General features: G+C 35.1%; 1 protein-coding gene and 1 long non-coding RNA gene across 4 annotated transcripts in view; one reads left to right on the forward strand and one right to left on the reverse strand.

Moving 5' to 3' along the window:
• Window positions 1–879: 879 nt before the first annotated feature.
• LOC141481946 (uncharacterized) lies at window positions 880–11,251 on the reverse strand. The gene is made up of 3 exons (XR_012465264.1): window positions 10,612–11,251; window positions 9,819–9,952; window positions 880–3,364 (listed from the first exon to the last, which is right to left on the reverse strand). It is a non-coding gene; the product is annotated as an uncharacterized lncRNA (long non-coding RNA).
• The window catches only part of nAChRa10 (nicotinic acetylcholine receptor alpha 10 subunit), a 40,809-nt gene continuing 24,195 nt past the window's right edge, over window positions 3,960–20,573 (forward strand). The window contains exons 1-2 of one of the 3 annotated variants that reach the window (XM_074174407.1): window positions 3,960–4,089; window positions 19,868–20,061. In XM_074174407.1, the coding sequence (XP_074030508.1) occupies window positions 19,993–20,061 (69 nt within the window). In that variant the 5' untranslated portion in view covers window positions 3,960–4,089; window positions 19,868–19,992. Of the gene's footprint in view, window positions 4,090–4,328; window positions 4,454–6,727; window positions 6,869–19,867; window positions 20,062–20,573 lie in introns of those variants that run through there. The other 2 variants (XM_074174406.1, XM_074174405.1) reach the window with 2 other exon arrangements.

The following is a 20,573-nucleotide window of genomic DNA, read 5'->3' on the forward strand; positions in this document are numbered from 1 at the left end:
CATCACACCGTAGCGCTCACCATTCACAGTAACGTTCCGGCCATTGTCGTCTTTGAAGAAGTACGGCCCGATGATGCCACCGACCCATAATCCACACCAAATAGTGACTTTTTCGGAATGCATCGGTAGCTCTTGCAATGCTTGTAGCTGACCTTCAATCCAGATGCGTCAATTTTGCTTGTTAACGTATCCGTTCAACCAGAAATGAACCTCGTCGCTGAACAAATCTTTCGATGAAAATGTGAATCTTTCTCCAACCTTGTCAGCGCCCATTCACCAAATGTTAGACGTTGTGGGAGGTCGTGTGGCTTCAATTCTTGCACCAGCTGTATCTTATAAGGTTTTACACCCAAATCCTTTCGCAAAATTTTCCACGTAGTGGAGTAACAGAGGCCCAATTGCTGCGAACGGCGACGAATCGACATTTCACGGTCATCATGAACACTGGCGGATACAGCCGCAATATTTTCTTCGGTCCTCACTCTACGTATGCGTGTTGGTGGTATAATGTTCAATAATGTAAACTGGGTTCGAAATTTAGTCACAAGCTTCCGGATAGCTCCCTCAGTAGGCCGACAAAACTGCCCATAAATTGAAAGAAGTGCACGATGCACCTTCTTCACCGCAAGCCTTGTTCATTCGTAAGTCGATTCATGGTTAAATTATAGACCAAACTGAACAAGTTTGACAATGACACAAGACACGATTCACGCGTGATCTGTCACAAACAGTGTTGCCGAAAAGATACCAGCAAAAAATCACTCATTACTATTGATATATATTTGAAAGAAGGTCGAGTGGGTCAAAAACAGACATTATAATTCTCAAAACTTCACTTTTTGTGGGTCTTTTTTGTTATCTGTTAATTGTTGTTATCTTTAATAAATTTTGTTGATTTTTTTCAAACAGAATAATTCATTAAAGGAAAAAACATATTTTAAACATTTTTTGTTTAATGGTGGTTATCGGATCCATGGTGGTTATGGAGTCCATAAGCCCCATATCAATTATGTAATCTAGATTTATTATAAATATCTAATGAGCACCTAACTAGCACTTTATTCTCATATCCTTACTTATCGAGGAACGTACTGTAAAAACTCAGTCCATCAGTCATAGTGGTTTTCCATAATGCCCCACAGGCATTATGGAATCTAGGTTTACTATTATTTATCTAGTGAGCACCTGATTAGCACTTTAATTTCTTGTCCTTATTTATTAAATAACGTACTATAAAAACTCAGTACATCAGTCATGGTGGTTTTCAGGTCCAGATTAAAGAATCTAGTTTTACTATGAATATCTAGTGAGCACCTAATTAGCACTTTATTTTGATTGTCTATGTATCAGTTTACGGGTATCTCAAGACTTTATTGCATATTGTTAATTTTTTTCTCAAATCAGATATCTCGATTTTTTTTTTCGCTTATTCGCGGTCGTTTTCATCTTCATTTCTCGCAAGCACCTGATTAGCACTTTATTACCACGCTTAGTTTATACCTGATTGAGCATTCGTCCTCGTTTTCGAGAGACCTGATTCTTAGATCTGTTGTTTAGCGAAATTGGAAGCTTTTGTTTATTAATTAGAAAATTTTTCGATCGTCACCGTTTAGCATTTGATTAGCACCTAATAGTGTTCCCTGAACATTCATTATTTTATTATTATTTTCATAGCGTTGCCAGCATCACATAATGCTAGCAACGCAACTTTGAGTATTGAGTTGCGGTGTAAGTTACAGAGCACCTAATTTTTGACTTCAGTACCTAAGAAGCACCTAAAAAATACTTAATTTTGGCATTTTCTAAATGCGATTTCCGTACTTTCCATTGCTGGCGTAACAGAGCTTCTTTTTTCCTAATTCAAATTTCTTGTCTCTTTTCAGCTTTTTAGGACAATGTTTCTCTACGAATTCGAACTGAACCAAAGAGACGGCGAAAGAGCCCAAAAAACTAACCAGGCATTTGGCAATGACGAACGCACTGATTGACGTGGTGGAGACTAGCCTATAACAAACTGTACGTAGGATGGCGGAAAAACTGAGCGTCAGCTCGCATGCGGTTTTTGATGGTTTGAAACCATCAAACAACCAACAAAAACGTTTTTTGGATCGGATCGTCGCGTGTGCTGGAAAGTGAATCCTCTAGGACAACAGGAAATTTTCAGGACAGTGGTTGATTACCAATAGCCATCCAGGTACTTCCCAGAGGCGAAAACCCACCAAAAAGACCATGGTTACTAAATGATAGTCTGTTGCTGCTGTGATTCATTATAACTTTCTGCAACCGTCTGTCAATCTTTTAACGTGACAAATAAATGTTACTGGAGTTTTTTCCCAACACCAAACCGTTATTTCAACACCTCGACACGTGTTTCGATCATTAAGTGATCATCTTCAAGAAGAAGATCAAACTAACCATACTTACAAAGCTATTCTTATTTATGCCATATATACCTGTTCTAGGTATCCGTGTCTTAAGTATCTTAAATTAATTTCACAATATTGCCTTATGTATCAGTCTTAAATTGATTTTACAATGTGTCCACATGTAATAGTCAGGTAAATCTAATAATTGAAATATTATAAGCTATTTAAAATTAATTTCACAATATTGCCTTATCTACTAGTCTTAACTTAATTTTACAATGTGTCCTTATGTAATGGTCAGGTAAATCTAATAAATAAAATATTATTTTGACACAGTCGCGGCTTCTCATCTAGCCGAAGAATCGAAGTCTGCTGGAACCGCAGCATTGTCTGGCGAAACATTGAAACGAAAAAAATAGCAAAATCTTGATAACAACTATCTGTTCCATGTTCCATCCAGTAGCGGTTGAAACTTTTGGTGTTCATGGCCCGGAGTCTCTGTTACTCGGTTCATGAACTCGGAAGGAGAATAGGCCAAGCAACGAAAGATCACCGTTCTACGTCTTGTTTGATAGAAAGAATTAGTATTGCCGTTCAACGTGGGAATGCTGCTTCGGTCCTTGGAAGTATTCCTCCTTCACATAATTTTGATGATATCATGCATTGCCCTTATTTCAGTACGGAACTAAAATCTCTTCGAATAAAGCCGAGATATGTGGATATTCATCAGTCTCCTATCAAGGTTAATTCACAAGTGATTGATCCACCTTCTTTTTCAGTGCGGTCAGTGGACTCAGGTCATTCTTGCCCCTCAAATATGAGTTGCAGTCCTCGTGGTTCTGGTTCCCTTTCAGTGGAAAAGCTTCGTGAAGCAAAAGCCGAATCGATCCCTCTACGAAACCCTTCTTCACTTGGAAGGATCGATCGCAGCTTGAGAAATGGTGCTTATGCAGATTATGTGAAACATGTTCTTCCTTACGAATCAGTAGAGAGTTGTCCTGAAAATTTAGAGAAGAAAATTGGATTAGATAATTTCGGAAACACTTGCTATATGAATAGCATTTTACAAGTGTTGTTCATGACGAAAAATTTCAAGAACGAGGTTAGCAACAACAGGCATCTAGATGCCTGTTGTTGCTAACCTCAACGAACTAATCTCAATGAACTGAAGTCTATGGAATGATTCTTTTGCAAAATATGATGGGTGACTTCTGATTTTTCAGGCCTTCCATATTTTAAGTGTGCGAAGTGTTCCTTATATCTTATAATAATATAATAATAATGATAAAAATATTTATTTACCATTCAATGAACTTCACAGTATTTAAAAACATATGAGGATTTATAATACAATTATTAGTAGATTTATCAGTTAGGCAAATAAATGAAGAAAACCCACAAAAGCTCAGCCTGTGCGTGGGTATCAAAATTATTTGTGACCTTTACGCCTATACAATGCATTTTTCCATCATTAATCAACAATCAATTAAACATAGAGTAGGGGAGTTTATATCTTTGATATGGGCGGGTATAAAATTATATAACCTAGGAGCGAGATAGATACAGCTGCGTTGTCCAATAGTTTTTGACATTTTTGGTACTTCAAGTGATCAACAGTTTTAGCATCTTTGAGTTTTTTCGTTGGTATACCTACCAGTGGTGTTAGAGCAAAAATTTGTTGTATGTCCATCAGTTCGGCTTCAGTGTAGAGATCGTCGCTTGGGTAAGTATGGGGTCTATTCAAAATGATCATAATAATCCACTTCTGGAGCGTCTCTGAGTTCTTAAGGTGATAATTAGTGACCCCTCCCCTTGCTATAATACCATACAACAGATGTGTTTTCACTAATGCATGATAGATTTAAGATGTTTCGGGCCAAGGATGTTTTCTAGGTATTTAAATTGATATATCATATATCTCAGTTTCTTTTTCACATTATTTATATGCGTATTCCACTTCAAGTTACTGCCGAGCGTAATACTTAAATATTTAACTGTGTTGGTTGATTTGAGTTGTACTATATCATCTGATATTCGAACATCTATAAATAAATAGTTCGGTAGATTTGACTCGTATTTTGTGAAAGGTATGTGCATGGTTTTCTTTAGATCTATTTGTCTGTTCTTGATATTTTGCATCGCAGTCCTTGCATTTTATTTCCAAATTCTCGACTTTGTCTTTTGGAATTCTTAAAAGCTCTGTAGTGTATGACTTTTTTTAAAAACCACCTTCATACCTAGTTCCTTGAAAATCTTTCCAAAGTTCTTCGTGTATTGGTGGTAGGAACTGAAATATATTTATCTTAGTTTTTGTCCTTTTTAGAAGTCGAGATTTCGTTCAGTCTTAACCTAAACTTCTTCCTTATTATGTCATCTACAATACCCCTCGAGAAACAGTAAGTGACAAACCAAATTCTACGTGGGCGAAGCCGTGGGCAAAAATAAGTTAAAAAAAATATCTTCTTCCAATAACCAGCTGTCGCACCCCTTTGAACGACAAGCCTCAGCAGTCGAAACATATGAGAGCTAAGGACTAACGAGGTCTTACCTCTTAACATGTGATTCCTAACACGGGTTGGACTACAGCAAGTGAAAATCGATCGTTCAGTCAACTGACTTGAGGTGACCCCACAGAAAAAATTCAGGTGGTGCCAAGTCTGGTGACCTTGGTAGCCACTTAATGGGACCTCTCCTACCAATCCATTTGTTCGGATAATTAGTATCCAACCAGTGCCTAACTGGAGCTGCATAGTGAAGAGGTGCTCCATCTTGTTGGAAGTGCAGCAAATCTTCGTCTACAGCTAGGTTGCCTTGGTCGTCCCTTTGGTTCTCTAATTCATGCACAATTAAAGGTTCGATTGTGTTTTCCAGCATATCGAGATAAATGTCGCCACTTAAATTGCCCGGTATGAACAAGGGACCAATTATAGTATCGCCTAATATTCATGCCCAAACGTTCAGTTTTTCAGGATATTGAGTGTGACCTTCTCTGAGTCGATGCGGGTTCGCATTACTCCAGTACCGACAGTTTTGTTTATATACATTACCATTCAGCATAAAAGTACATTCATCACTGAAACAAATATTTTGTAACATTCTCGGTTCAACGCGAATTATTTCAGTCCTAAGTTCACAAAACTTAATTCGTCGGTCTGGGTCATCTTCGCCTAGTTCTTGAAGAATTTGTGTTTTGTACAGGTGAAATTTATGTAATTTCTACAACTTTCTAACCGACTCATGTGAAAGTCCTAATATCACTGCAGATACTTGACGTTTCGATGCAGTAGTTACAAAATTTCCAAGGACCTCAATTTGGGTTGCTTCATTCAGTAATCTTGGGGCAATCCTTTTTTTATTTTGCACTGATCCGTTTCTCTAAACTTTTCAACTAAATCGCGGACATACACGTGACTTACATTTTTGTTCGGATGCCTTTCATGAAATATTTGAGCTGTTTTTAAATAACACTGGTTCTGGGAGGCAAATATGAAAATTATCTCCACGCGCTCAGGTATACTGTAAACTATCGTGACAACTACAGCTTAATGACAGTACAGATCGTACAAATGATGAAAACTAATGCCATTTGAAAGTCTCAAGCAAACCAAAAATTATTGACTCTGGCAGAAACCAAAACACAGATGTTTCCAACTTGTTTTGCAAATTGAGTTTTTATTTAACAAAAAAGTATCGACGGACACTTATCATTTTAAATAATAGTCCGGGAGGTATCATTACAAATAAAAAAGTCATAGTAAACCGGCTGATATTTAGGTTCGTGCAGACTTTGACAATAGGTTGTATTATTGTTTACAAAACAACGAAACCCACTTTGAACATTTACTTAATTGACATTTTTAATAAATTTTTAGTTCAACAAAAACCTCATTAAATATTCCATTTAAGCCAAAGTTTCACAATTATTCCTTCACCCTGTACAATTATCATTTATACCATTGGATAGCATTTTTATAGTCTTTTCAATGATGTATTACAAGTAGGGGTTTGTAGGGGGTGAGTTCTCTGTTATGTCACTTCAGTTCTCCCTAACTATCCTAGAAACGGTTTCAAGCATTTTTCGATATCAGCTTTCGTTCGTTATTGCATGTATAATTTACACATCATTGTAATGACTTTTGGTGTATAAAGATGGAGGAGAGAAAGTCAAATACCGTTTTTTTTTCAAAAGCTAATCTCTGCTGGAAATAGATCAGTTTCAATTCAAATGTTTACTCTTATTAAAGCGTTTTAGCAATCGGAACCGTACAATAACAGAAAACTTAAATAAGCTCAATTGACCTAAGTCCATATAAGTGGGTGATACGCGATAAAATATCCACACAGGAAACACTTATCGAATAAAGCACGGCAAAGATGAGGGGAACATCAGTTCTGTGGCAGATTCATGGCTACCAACATGATAAAATCCAAAATAATTTTTGTGCTAATGTTATTTCAGTATCCGTACGTTAAATCGGCTCAATCTGGGTTTACAACAACGAGTAAGATTTTCATTTATTGTGCATGATAGAAATATACAGGCGGTTTGTATCAACTGATTCCGCTGTTGCTAACTCGGAAACAAAAAGACTCGCAAGGTCGGTTAAATTGCACAAAAGTTTTCTATTTTGGGAAACTAGAATAATAACTTTCACTTGAATTGACTCTACCGCCCCCATTTCAGAAGATTTTTAAAAAAAGCTAAAGAAACTCTCAATATTTGTTATAATCTGATATGAACCAATTTGTAATGCGACGTTTCGTTCATTATATTTCATCATCAACTTCATTTCTCAAATACGGACCTAGTTTTCTCAACGATTTTTGTAGCCATCACTGTAATGACGAATTCAGCTATTACAATACAGATCCGTATTCAAAAAAATTGAATCGACGAAACGAAACGTCGCATGGCAAATTGTTTTTTTATTCAATCATAACGAATATGATACAGTATTGAATGTTTCTCTGCTTTTTTATGTCATTCGAAATGAAGGCGGTAAAGCGAAAAATCGAAATTCGACAATTCTAGTTTTTGGTGAATAATTCGAAAACAACCACTAATATTCTCGATCTGAAAATATATTATTCTAGATGCGCAAAATAGAAAACTTTTGTGCAATTTAACCGTCCTTATAGGTCTTATCGTTTCCGAGATTAGCCAAAAAAACGGCCTGTATTGTATCGTCGAAAACGAATCCGATTTCTCCTACACTCATGTTGCTAATAAAAGTAGATAATTATATCTGTTATTAGGAAGTACGTACACGTACATTGAGATAGAAAAATGGTTTACAGACTCAATATTGGGAAACCAATAATTATAATCAATGAAGATGCAATTCCAAATGAAAAACATTTTTAAAAAGAAGCTTATTAATTGATAAAAACTGGTCGATAATTGATGAAAATCCATATTAAAACTAATATGTGTGAGTTGTTTACTTTATGGTAACTTAATGGATTACTTAAATGGAATGAATAAAAACACCTTTGTCTAAATAGCACTGGTAGATTTTAGTTATACGACTGGTTTCGGGTTTGATCCCATTATCAAGTATAAAACTGAAACCTGGAATTTTGAAATATTGGTTTTATTAGAATTTTCAGGTATGCTGCAAGGGTAGGTATTTGAGAGACAGGTAGTTGGGCGAATCAGGATGCCAACTTAAAATTCCACCCTGAAAATTCTCAGGGTTGTTAAACTCATAAATTCAAGACAGGAGACCTACATAAATCGAGTTGCTCGTTTAGGGGTATATGTTTCTGGTGTTTAATTGATTTGTTAATTTCCATGGCCTTTAACGAATTTATTTTTCCCCTTTATTACAAATGTGTAGGATTTTGAGGTTATCTTCATTTATCTTGTGGTTTGATTCTTGAAGATGTTCGTACATTGCAGATTTTTTGTCCAAACATACGTGTTCACGCAGTCTTATGTCAAAATTTCTACCGGTTTGGCCTGTATATACTGCAGAGCATTCATTTTGAATATTTTATAAAAGTTTACCGAGTAATTGATGCTACTGTACTTGACTATATTGTATTCTCGGCAGTTTGTGTATAATTTACTACTCATGGGTGTTTTGTGAGTTTTACCTGATATTATCTTTCCTATTAGGGAAATTGGTACCTGATTTTTCACTGCAATTTGCTTAATTATTTTTATTTCATCTTGGAAATTCTTTTTCGGTAAAGAAATTGCAAAGGCTCTGTGTATCATTGACCTTATGTGAGAGCGGACTGAAAGAGTCAAAGGGAATTGTATACTCTGTGAACGTGTTTTTCCTGTAGATATTGAATTGAAAATCATTTTTACCTCTTGAACTATTCAAATCTAAGAAGTTAAGCTCCTTGTTTTGTTCGATTTCTACTGTGAAATAACAAATGTGAGCCTACTGTCTTGAATTTATAAGTTTAACAACCCCGAGAATTTTCAGGGTGGAATTTTAAGTTGGCATCCTGATTCGCCCAACTACCTGTCTCTCAAATACCTGCCCTTGCAGCATACCTGAAAATTCCAATAAAACCGATATTTCAAAATTTCAGATTTCAGTTTTATACTTGATAATGGGGTCAAACCCGAAACCAGTCGTATAAATAAAATCTACCAGTGGTATTTAAACAAAAGTGTTTTATTCATTTCATTTAAGTCATATTAAAACTAATCAATACAGTTTATTGTATGATTTTCATTATATAGGGGTTACACCAAAACCGCGACACGTGTTTCGCTATGAAATAGCTGTCTTAAGCGTAGAATAAATTACATTTAACTCTTGAGAAAGCTATTGTATTCGTGTCGCGGTTTTTGTAGAACCCTTTATAGTGAAAATCATACAATAAAGTGTTTTAGTTAATTTCAATGAGCTTATGATGCACTGTTTGGAACCTTTGGTGTAGTAATGAATATTACTGGAATTTTATCTCAACACCAAACCATTATTTTAACACCTCGTCACGTGTTTTCATCACCAAGTGATCATCTTCATACTTTGTAAGTATGATTAGTTTGATCTTCCTCTTGAAGATGATCACTTGGTGTTCAAAACACGTGTCGAGATGTTAGTATAAAGGTTTGCTGTTGGGAAAAAACTCCAGTAATATTCAATATTGTTTTTTGTGCTTAACACAATACGGTTTTGAAACTTGGAAATTTCGATTATTTTCGAAAATATCCGGAAAAACTGAAAATCAGAATGTTCGTTTTTAATATTTTTTGGCGTTATTTGACAACATAGTTCCAAACCATAAACACATTTTCATTGATACTTTTTTTCAGCAACACGTTTTCATGTTCATATTCACTATCCGACGTTTTGTCTTCTGGCAGTCATCAACTTTTTTCTATCGTGGGCGTCATATTTATTTATTTATTTCATACACTATTCTATAGGATGAACCCAATTACAGAATAGGGAGTAACAGTGGCATTTACAAATATGTACTTACATAATATAATTTGTGAATTTATAAAGATGATGAACAATTAATTGATTAATTGTTTATCATCTTCATCACGAACGAGTCTCTGTGATCAGCTGTGATGGCGTCATGGCAACAGAATTCAGAGTGAGGACGTGTAGCTGAAAAAAAGTATCATTGAAAATATGGTTTTTAGCTATGTTGTCACATAACGCTAGAAAAAAATTCCGATTTTCAATTTATATTATACTACTAATTAAATAAAATTTTTCTCCGGATATTTCCGGAAATACTCGAAATTTTCCAAGTCTTAAAACAGTATTTTGTTGAGCATAAAAAAAACGCAAATTTGTCTCAATTTAGGCTTCGATGTACCCCCTGTAGTTTAGGAGATCCCAATGGTGAAGGTCGAATATGAATTACCCTGTAGAGTACAGAATTCTCTATCGATCAGTATATACCAAGAACAATAGAATGAATAATCATTGAGATACAGATCTGAAAAAACATATGACATTGAAACAGATAAAAATTGAATAGAAATACTTGATGGAAATCCACATTGAAACTAATTAATACATTATATGATTATCACAATAAAGGGGTTTTACAACGGCAACACGTGTTTCGCCATACAATAGCTGTCTCAAGCGTAAATCAAAAGTTTCTTCTGAATTACAACTATTTCATACTCTAACATACTACCTACTTGTATGCCTACTGTCTAATGAATGAATCTGCCTGAAAAGATTAGGTATCAATTCATTAACTAGATGAAGAAATTAAATTAAGTACTGTAAATATACTTAACTATTCTTACCTGCAAATAAACAGATCCAATAATGGCGAATTATTCAGTTCAGTTGAGGTAAAGTAAGCATATGATGGAGTTTTTTTCATTTCATTAGTTCGGACTTCCATTGTCTAATATGATATAAATTTATTCGAAATCCGCCACTCGCGATGGAACACCCCATTTTTACGGCAAAACATATGAGGGGGCAAAATAGGCTCAAAATTTCTTCAGATTCGTGATCAGGACTACCAACTTACTACAAATACACTGTTTTCCTGAAAAAATTTCAGTCCTGAAAAATCCGAATTTGTCTCACTTCTTATGGAAACACCCACGTATCTTCCGTAATATTCGAGGTGTAACGATGAAACTCTCAGAACTGATGGAAATGCTCAAAATGCACCTATCACCTGAATGGGTTTGGCCAAAGTGATATACACTGTCCGCCACTCGCGATGGAACACCCCATTTTTACGGTAAAACATATTAGGGGGCAAAATAGGCTCAAAATTCCTTCAGATTCGTGATCAGGACTACCAACTTACTACAAATACACTGTTTTCCTGAAAAAATTTCAGTCCTGAAAAATCCGAATTTGTCTCACTTCTTATGGAAACATCCACGTATCTTCCGTAATATTCGAGGTGGAACAATGAAACTCTCAGAACTGATGGAAATGCTCAAAATGCACCTATCACCTGAATGGGTTTGACCAAAGTGATATACACTGTCCGCCACTCGCGTTGGAACACCCCATTTTTACGGTAAAACATATTAGGGGGCAAAATAGGCTCAACATTCCTTCAAATTCGTGATCAGGACTACCAACTTACTACAAATACACTGTTTTTCAGTCCTGAAAAATCCGAATTTGTCTCACTTCTTATGGAAACACCCACGTATCTTCCGTAATATTCGAGGTGGAACGATGAAACTCTCAGAACTGATGGAAAGGCTCAAAATGCACCTACCACCTGAATGAGGTTGGCCAAAGTGATATACACTGTCCGCCACTCGCGATGGAACACCCCATTTTTAGGTAAAACATATTAGGGGGCAAAATAGTTCGCTTCCAATACCTGAACCCCTTCGTTACATACAGATGCTGTGAGAGGCTATTATCCATTTTGAGCCTATCTGAGGAAAATGTCACAGCATCACATTCTCAGAGATAGTGTGAAGCAGTGTATGAAAAATTATCGATGGCGGCATCTATTATAACTGAAGAAGATTATTCGTAAAACTAATTCTGGTTGCTGAACATCCAAATTCTATCCCAACCAGAAGTGAGAGCTCTCGATTGATGAGCAAAAACTGCAAAAAATGGAAAAAATCTATATTCAAAGGTTCACATCTCGAAAACTGTACAATTCTGAGCTTTGGCTGTGAACACTTTCAATCAGCACATCAAGAACTACAACATCAAAATTTCGACAAAATTCAAGGCAAGCCATTTCTCATTAGAAATGTCTGGGGTCCTTTATCAAAATATTGAGGAAACATTTTACCATCCGAAATAAAATTAATCTTCTTACTCATTGCAACACCGAAAAAACTGTTGATTTTTAAAGAAAAAATCATTTGAAGGGATTGAATTACATCAGTTTCATTGAATCATGCGGTGCCCTGAAATCACCATGGAAAACAGTTGCTCATTGATATTCACTGTCAACCTGACAATATTGTTGAAAGATCTTGTTGTATTAACCCCCAAACCAGTTTTCATTGCATTTATTATTTCTAGTAGCGGTCGGTCGGTAGCCAAGCGGTTCGGCGTGGGTGGTTTGTTCACTCACTCGAATTGACTGCCTTGTTGGTCGGTGGTTCAAGCCCTAGTCTGAACGATCGAACTTCACTTGCTATCGTCCAACCCGTGTTAGGAATCACACGTTAAAAGGTAAGACCTCGTTAATACTTAGCTCGCTCAAGTTTCGAATTCTGAGGGTTGTCGTTCGTAGGGGTGCGACAGCTGGTTAACGGAAAAACAGATTTTAAACAGATAGTATTGTTGTTCTTTGAATCACCGTTGTTCCTATTGTTTCTGCCGTGATTTTGTTCCCATTGTGTTTATTGTTCCTGTATTTGTGTTGGATATTGTTCCTGTGTTCCAGTTGTTTTCTGTTCGTGTGTTCCTGTTCATATTTTAATATTTCTGAAGTTCCCATTTTAACTGATATCAGCTCATTTTGATTGACAAAGTTCAACATGGCATGTCTGTCACTTCAAGCAAAAATTGAAATAGTTTTAATTGTTGGTGAAGGGGTGAGGTCTTATCGTGAAGCGGCCGCTGAATTTAATAGAAGACACCCGCTAGATGTAGCTGTACACCGTGGAACTGTACATGAAATATATAATCTATTCGTGAGCACCGGCTAAGTAACAAAGGACAGAAAAATTGTAAAACATCATATTAATAATGATACGATATTGGCGTCTCATCAAGCTGATCCTAGAATTAGTTTGAGAAACTTATCGCTTCAACTCAATATGAGCTGCAGTAAAATATAAAGAGGCATAAAATGCGTGCGTTCAAACCCAAATTTTTACATACTTTGCACGAAGGAGATGAAATCCGCCGTATGGAGTATTGTTTATGTTTGCAGGGAAATTACCTCAATGACAGGAATTTTTTAAAGCATATCTTATACAGTGATGAGGCTACCTTTACCACGAAGGGTGTTTTATCTTCTCAGAACATGAGGTTTTGGGCTGAACAAAATCCAAATTAGGTGGTGAATTGTAGAGACCAAATATCTCAGAAAGTTAATGTGTGGTGTGGTATCGTGAACGAAAATATTATCGGGCCATTTTTTTTCGATCAAAATTTAAACGGACGACTATTCGTGAATTTTCTCGAAAATGCATTTTCCGATGTGTTAGAAGAACTACCTTTGGATGTGAGACACAGCATGAGTTTTCAGTTATATGGTTCACCAGTTCACAATAGTGGCATAACAAGGGTTTGGTTGAATATGAATCTACCTATGAAATAGATAGGACCCAATAGCCCTCTCGTAGTACGGCTACCACGATCCCCAGATTTAACTCCACTGGATTTTTATTTATGGGGAAACTTGAAAAATGAAGTTTATAAGGATAGGCTAACAAATAAGAAAGATCTCCGTGCAAGAATTATACCAGCATGTAGAGTAATCACACCTAGAGAACTGAGAAGACTTGGAGGAAATAATAGAAGGCGCAAAGGAAAATGTGTTCGATTGGAGGGAAATTTCATAGAAGGCACGAAAATATAAAAGCGTCAACAGTTAAATCATTTGAAATTGATTGTTTCGTTTTTTAATTGAAAATGTAATTTTGAAAGTAGTACTTCGAAAGAATTTTGAACTACATAACATTTTTCGCCACAAAATATCCTTTTTTTTTTAAATAATGGGAAAATGAGAATATCAACTAATATTAACCATCCTAAAACCTCACTGATTACATATTTCCGTTCCTGTTACAAAATTACCATTTTCTCTCTTAAAGGAATAACTTTTCTGACAACAAAATAAAAAATAAATTATTTATGTGAAAACAAAAGTCGAGTTTCTCTTAAACAATTTCGTTCATGTTCTGATGTCAAAACCAAAAAAAAATCTACTTCAATTATTATGGAAGATACGGGAGTGAAACAAATTCGGATTTTTCAGGACTGAAATGTTTTCAGGAAGAAAGTGTAATCGTAGTAAGTTGATAGTCCTGATCACGAATCTGAAGGAATTTTGAGCCTATTTTTCCCCCTAATATGTTTTACCGTAAAAATGGGGTGTTCCGTCGCGAGTGGCGGACAATGTATATCACTTTGGCCAACCCCATTCAGGTGGTAGGTGCATTTTGAGCATTTCCATCAGTCCTGAGAGTTTCATCGTTCTACCTCGAATATTACGGAAGATACGGGGGTGTTTCCATAAGAAGTGAGCCAAATTCGGATTTTTCAGGACTGAAATTCTTTCAGGAAAAAAGTGTAATCGTAGTGAGTTGGTAGTCCTGATCACGAATCTGATGGAATTTCGAGCCTATTTTGCCCCCTAATATGTTTTACCGTAAAAATGGGGTGTTCCATCGCAAGTGGCGGACAGTGTATATCCAACCCCATTCAAGTGGTGGGTGCATTTTGAGCATTCCCATCAGTCCAGAGAGTTTCGTCGTTCTACCTCGAAGAATATTACGGAAGATACGGGGGTGTTTCCATGTGAAGTGAGACAAACTGTATAAGTATTTTGTTTATATTCTTGTTTGGATATGAATATTTGTCTGGTGCAATGGGTGTGTTTATGTATGTTATATATATATATATATATATATATATATATATATATATATATATATATATATATATATATATATATATATATATATATATATATATATATAGAAACAGAAGTTAGTATCGGACATAGCACTCATGAAAGTGGCAAACCATAGACACGTGTTTCGGGCTTTTGGCCCGTCATCAGTATGGTGCAGCCAAATGTGAGGATGGGCAACACTTGGTTACCAAAAGATAGAATACAAATGCACGGAGCCACCAACAGGAGCCAACCGCTCATTTGTGGTTTCAGTTGATAGATCTAGTGTTCACAAGAAAACTATCAAAATCACCACGGAGGCAGCTATAGCTACCTGCGTGACATCCGGGTCCAGGAAATTATACAAATATGAAAGTTATTGAGTGTTTTGATATAGAAACAGAAGTTAGTATCGGACATAGCACTCATGAAAGTGGCAAACCATAGACACGTGTTTCGGGCTTTTGGCCCGTCATCAGTATGGTGCAGCCAAGTGTGAGGATGGGCAACACCCGGATGTCACGCAGGTAGCTATAGCTGCCTCCGTGGTGATTTTGATAGTTTTCTTGTGAACACGAGATCTATCAACTGAAACCACAAATGTGCGGTTGGCTCCTGTTGGTGGCTCCGTGCATTTGTATTTTTCTATCTTTTGGTAATCAAGTGTTGCTCATCCTCACACTTGGCTGCACCATACTGATGACGGGCCAAAAGCCCGAAACACGTGTCTATGGTTTGCCACTTTCATGAGTGCTATGTCCGATACTTCCAAGATTTGTATGTATTTTTCACAAGCTTTGTCCACAAGGCTTATTCTTGATGACAATAAAGTATATTATTGTTATGATTATTATATTGAGCAAAAAACTGAAATTACAATGAAATAAAATACAAGCAACAAAAAAAATTGAACTATTAACACAAGATGAAAATTATCATCCGAAGACGATTGTGGATACGGTAATGTTTTGTCCTGTATATGTTGTTTCAGATTATTGTATGTCAAGTAGGCTGTGAGTTGTCACTTTTCTGATTGGACTGAGATATTGTTTGAATAAACAAATATTGAAAACCACTTCTACAATTTCAATCAATATTCCAACACGAATATTACATTTGGCTACGAGAATAACAACCCACGTCAGTAATGGAAAACATCTATTTGAAAAAAAAAAATGAAATTCAAAAAGTATGCAGATGAAAGATTACATACTAAAAAACAAAAATAAAATGTTGGAGATTTAGTAATTTTCAAACAAAAACGTGTAAATAAATTTATCCCACCATATGATCCTAATCCATATATTGTTGAGAAAATTAGTGGTACAAAGGTAACCGTTTCAAGGCTAGATAAAAAGATAACAAGAAATGCTTCTCACTTCAAAAATATTGTAAAATTTGATCACATGAATCCTGTATTGGACGTTAAATTTGAATCCGATCAAGATTTTCATGATTATAGGAAACCAGATGAAGAAATAGAGTCAGAAGAAGATACACCAATTCAAGAAATTGTTGAAGTTCATGAACCTCCTAGAAGACTACAATCACATAGGAAAGCTAAACACACAAATTATTCTTCTATATGAATGTGACATAAGTGAAGTTAGGGAGTAAATGTAATGTTTCGTCCTGTATATGTTGTTTTAGATTATTGTATGTCAAGTAGACTGTGTGTTGTCACATTTCTGATTGAACTGAGATATTGTTTGAATAAACAAATATTGAAAACTACTTCTACAATTTCAATTAATATTCCAACACGAATATTACAGATACTAAAAATCGAAACGTCGTAAAGTAATTTGGTTTGGAATCATTCAATTTTTAATTTTCATTTCTTGTTAATAATTTTTTTAATTTTTTTAAATTTCCATCTCGTGTTAATAGTTACATTTTTTATTTTTTGGTTGTTGCTTGTATTTTATTTCATTGTAATTTCAATTTTTATGCTTGATATAATTCTTATTTTTCAGCTAACCTTTTTAATTTTTACAGATTCTTTCAGGGATTTCAAATCAATTTATATCATATTAGACAATGGAAGTCTGAAATAATGAAATGCACCATGAAACATTGCCAACCACCTTCAAACAAAAGTTTTTTTCATATAAACTAGTTTAATCAACGGATACAGTCCATAACTGAAAGTGGAGTATAAATATTTTAAGAGGCAGGTAAACTCGAAGTCTTCTCCAAATAAAAAAAAAATATATTCAATTATTCAACGGAAAAACATACATAGACATACTTAGACATATTTTATTTGACTACGTTCATGTAAATTACATTTGTAGCAATCATACTACAAAAATTGGAAAAAAAATTGGGTTTCAATATAATTGCATCTGTATGTTGGAAAAAAAATCAGTCAGAAACACTGAATATACATCATGAACCATCGAACTCAACAAAACATCAATAACTTAAAAACGATTATAGATATAAAAAAAAACTGAATATCTGAACATTCTCATGCGAATGAGGGGGTATCTAAATATTCTGCAATAGTTTAGAAACTTGAGGTGATGAGGAACTGTTTCACCTTTTAATTGAAACAATTGGGGGACATATTTCGATCACAGCTGTGATCATCTTCAGTTTAACAAAAACATGAACAAATTATAGATTAGTAAAGACAAATGGAATCAATACGATGTCTACTTCCGCACTGTATTTGAATTTTATTATTATTACATTATATTATTTTTGTTTACTTATGTGTGTATTTGTGTATTCATTTGTCTGGGCGGTATGTTATGACCAATGGGGAATGTTCCTCCTGACGAAAATCAAGTAGTTTTCATAAAAGAGCTCTAAAACAACGCATTTTGAACTTATCATTCAAACCTTTTTCTTTAAAAAATTATTTGAATTCTTAAAAAAGAGGAAATAAATAATGCATTCAACATTTAAAGGGATTCGTTTCTATTTTACCATTTGGCAACATCGGTTATAGCTAATAAAGGACAATGAATCTGTTACCTGTATGAAACAAACAAAGATGACATATTTCAGAGGCGTGCTGTTCTGTTTACTTATGTTCCGAGACATTCTGTGACATATGACATTTTGTGCACTCAACCTATCTTCCTCTATATAAATTAATAACAAAACAACTGTTGTTTATGTGGCTTGTGGAGGTGGTATAAAACTATAATTTATATTTTGCCCTAATTGTTGATTTATAAAGATAATTTTCCTTTTTCAAAGTAGAATATCTAGGTACGTATAAATTATTTCAACTTGATATAGGCACTGTTGCTAATATGTGAATTAGAAACAAATCCCTTTAAAAATTGAAACCCAACATTTGAAACATCAATTCAAATACTTTTCGAAGTGAATTTGAAAAACTCATGAATTGAACTCAACTTTATTTTATTCAAACTTGCATTTGCTGTAATAACCCAAATTGAGGAACATTCCTCATATATGCAATCTGGAGGTTGAATACTTTGTATGTACGTATGGTAGTCGAATCTTGTCAAATTGATGTTACTGAACTATTACATATATATGTTTATTTTGGATGATAAAGCATGTACAGTTGAGATATGGAATCCGATACTAAGAAGTTCAAGAATAGCAAACAGCACGACGCCAGGTAGAAAAGTATCGACTAATGTTATTGACAATTCACCTATACCAGGTACAGGTATTAGTACACCAAAATACCTGAGTCAACATAAATAGATACGTCTTACGCAGCCGTAATATCCAGTCATCGGAGACATAAATTAACTGGTTCCTATCTGCAACTATCGAAATTTAATTACTAAATCATTTCATTTAGTCGAAAGAACACAGCACTGGTATTTTTAAAACGGCCTTATTCTTCACCGACGAAACCAAGGTGATTCTATTCATAACCCTTCAACAAAGAATTGAGTCACCAACAACTGTTCATTTAGCAAATAATCAAATGAAAGTAGAAACCCCAACAAAACTTTTAGGTATACACATCAAGAGCATATTTACTGGCATACCCACATTATAAACTTGGGAAAAAAATTGAATAAAACCTGCTACAGTGTAAGGATTACGGCATTATTTCTCTGTATTAGTTTTTTTGGTCTTTGAGATGCCTATAGCTTTAACTATTCACAATACAGGTTACTTCGTCTATAGCAGATCGGTTAAATTGGACAAAAGTTTTCTATTTTGGGAACTAGAATAACCATATCGAGAATGTCAATGGCTGGTTTTGAAATACTGTTTCGTATTTGTTATAAATGTATGTATGTAAAGTAGGTATTTAGATGAAACTTTACTTAAATACAGCTTATACATTAGCTACAATTTACAAAGGTTGTTACTTCACCTTTTCGTCGACACTTAATTATTGCTTCAATAAATTAATGGATTTAGCCGTTACTATGTGGTAGGAAATCATAATGAAGCAACGAGAATTGAAACTTTCTATGTTTTTTACCACTTTTATTTGTAACTAACGTTACTGCAGTTTGAAAATGTCTTTATAGGACGAAACTGCAGTATGGAAAGTTTCAATTCCCTTTTCTTCTTAATTATTGTTCTGAAATTTTGTATTTTAGTTTTATTATGTTGAAGAATAAAGACTATTATTATTATAAAGAATATTCGCAAATCTAACACAAGCACTGACGTCTTCAGAAGACGAAGTAGTCTACTTCACCTCTTGAAGACGCCAACATGGTTGGTGGAAAGCGCGTCGAGTGCTTGTTTTGGATTGAAAGACTTGCCTCCAAACAGAAAAAAATAATAACATTTCGTATCGAATTGACCTGACTGAAAATGAAAATGAGTTTAGGTAAACTGCATCAAATGATATGCGTATCAGTTCTCATATAGTTGGTTATCAGAAATATATAATGGCATATTTCCGTTGCTTCTATTTTTTGCATTCCAATATTGCACTTTCAACTGATACACGGACGTTATCTCTGGAACTAACCTTGACTTGCCATTTCGTACGATATGAGAATGAAAATGCATTTCTATTGCAGAATTAAGTCCACAGCCTCTCTGGAATTCTACTCACACAGATAAATTGCGTCAAGATCTCCTGCTCAACTATGATAAATTTGCAAGGCCGTCTCAACACTTCAACGCAACTCAGGTCCGTTTAGGAATGTCCATCAAACATATCGAAGTCAACGAGTTGAAATCCTCACTCACGGTTTATTGCTGGCTTCGACTGGTAAGTTATGGAAATTAATGCATTGGTGATTCGATTCACGATATGAATGGTTCAGTCGAAAGACGATGAGAATGCATATTTTGTCGGAAACAGTAGCAAACATACAGTAGTATTAGGTTGTTTCAAAAGTATTGTCCGTGTTTTTGTATCTCGATATACCAATATTTGATCGATAAAGAATGTTGTACTCCATACATTGATGCTGTTAGTTCGATCCTGCTGAACGACAACGCCTGTCCGCACGTTTCACAAATCTCCGTCCGAAAATTAAACGAATTGTGCTTCGAAATTTTTTCTCACCCACCATACTCCCCAGACCTCTCACCGACCGACTACCATCTTTTCAAGCACTCCGATAACTTTTTCACTTCTTTTTTGAAGATGGTTGACAATGTTTCGTGGTGTATTTCATCAGTTCGGACTTCCATTGTCTAATATAATATAAATTGATTTTATAACCCAAATTATGTCATAACATTTCGATTGTTAGTATCCACAATCGTCTTCGGGTG

This window comes from Leptinotarsa decemlineata, unplaced genomic scaffold (genome assembly GCF_025532065.1).
Source record: "Leptinotarsa decemlineata unplaced genomic scaffold, Ldec_3_MD MMD2_tig00000576_RagTag_RagTag, whole genome shotgun sequence".
Taxonomy (NCBI): Eukaryota; Metazoa; Arthropoda; class Insecta; order Coleoptera; family Chrysomelidae; genus Leptinotarsa; species Leptinotarsa decemlineata.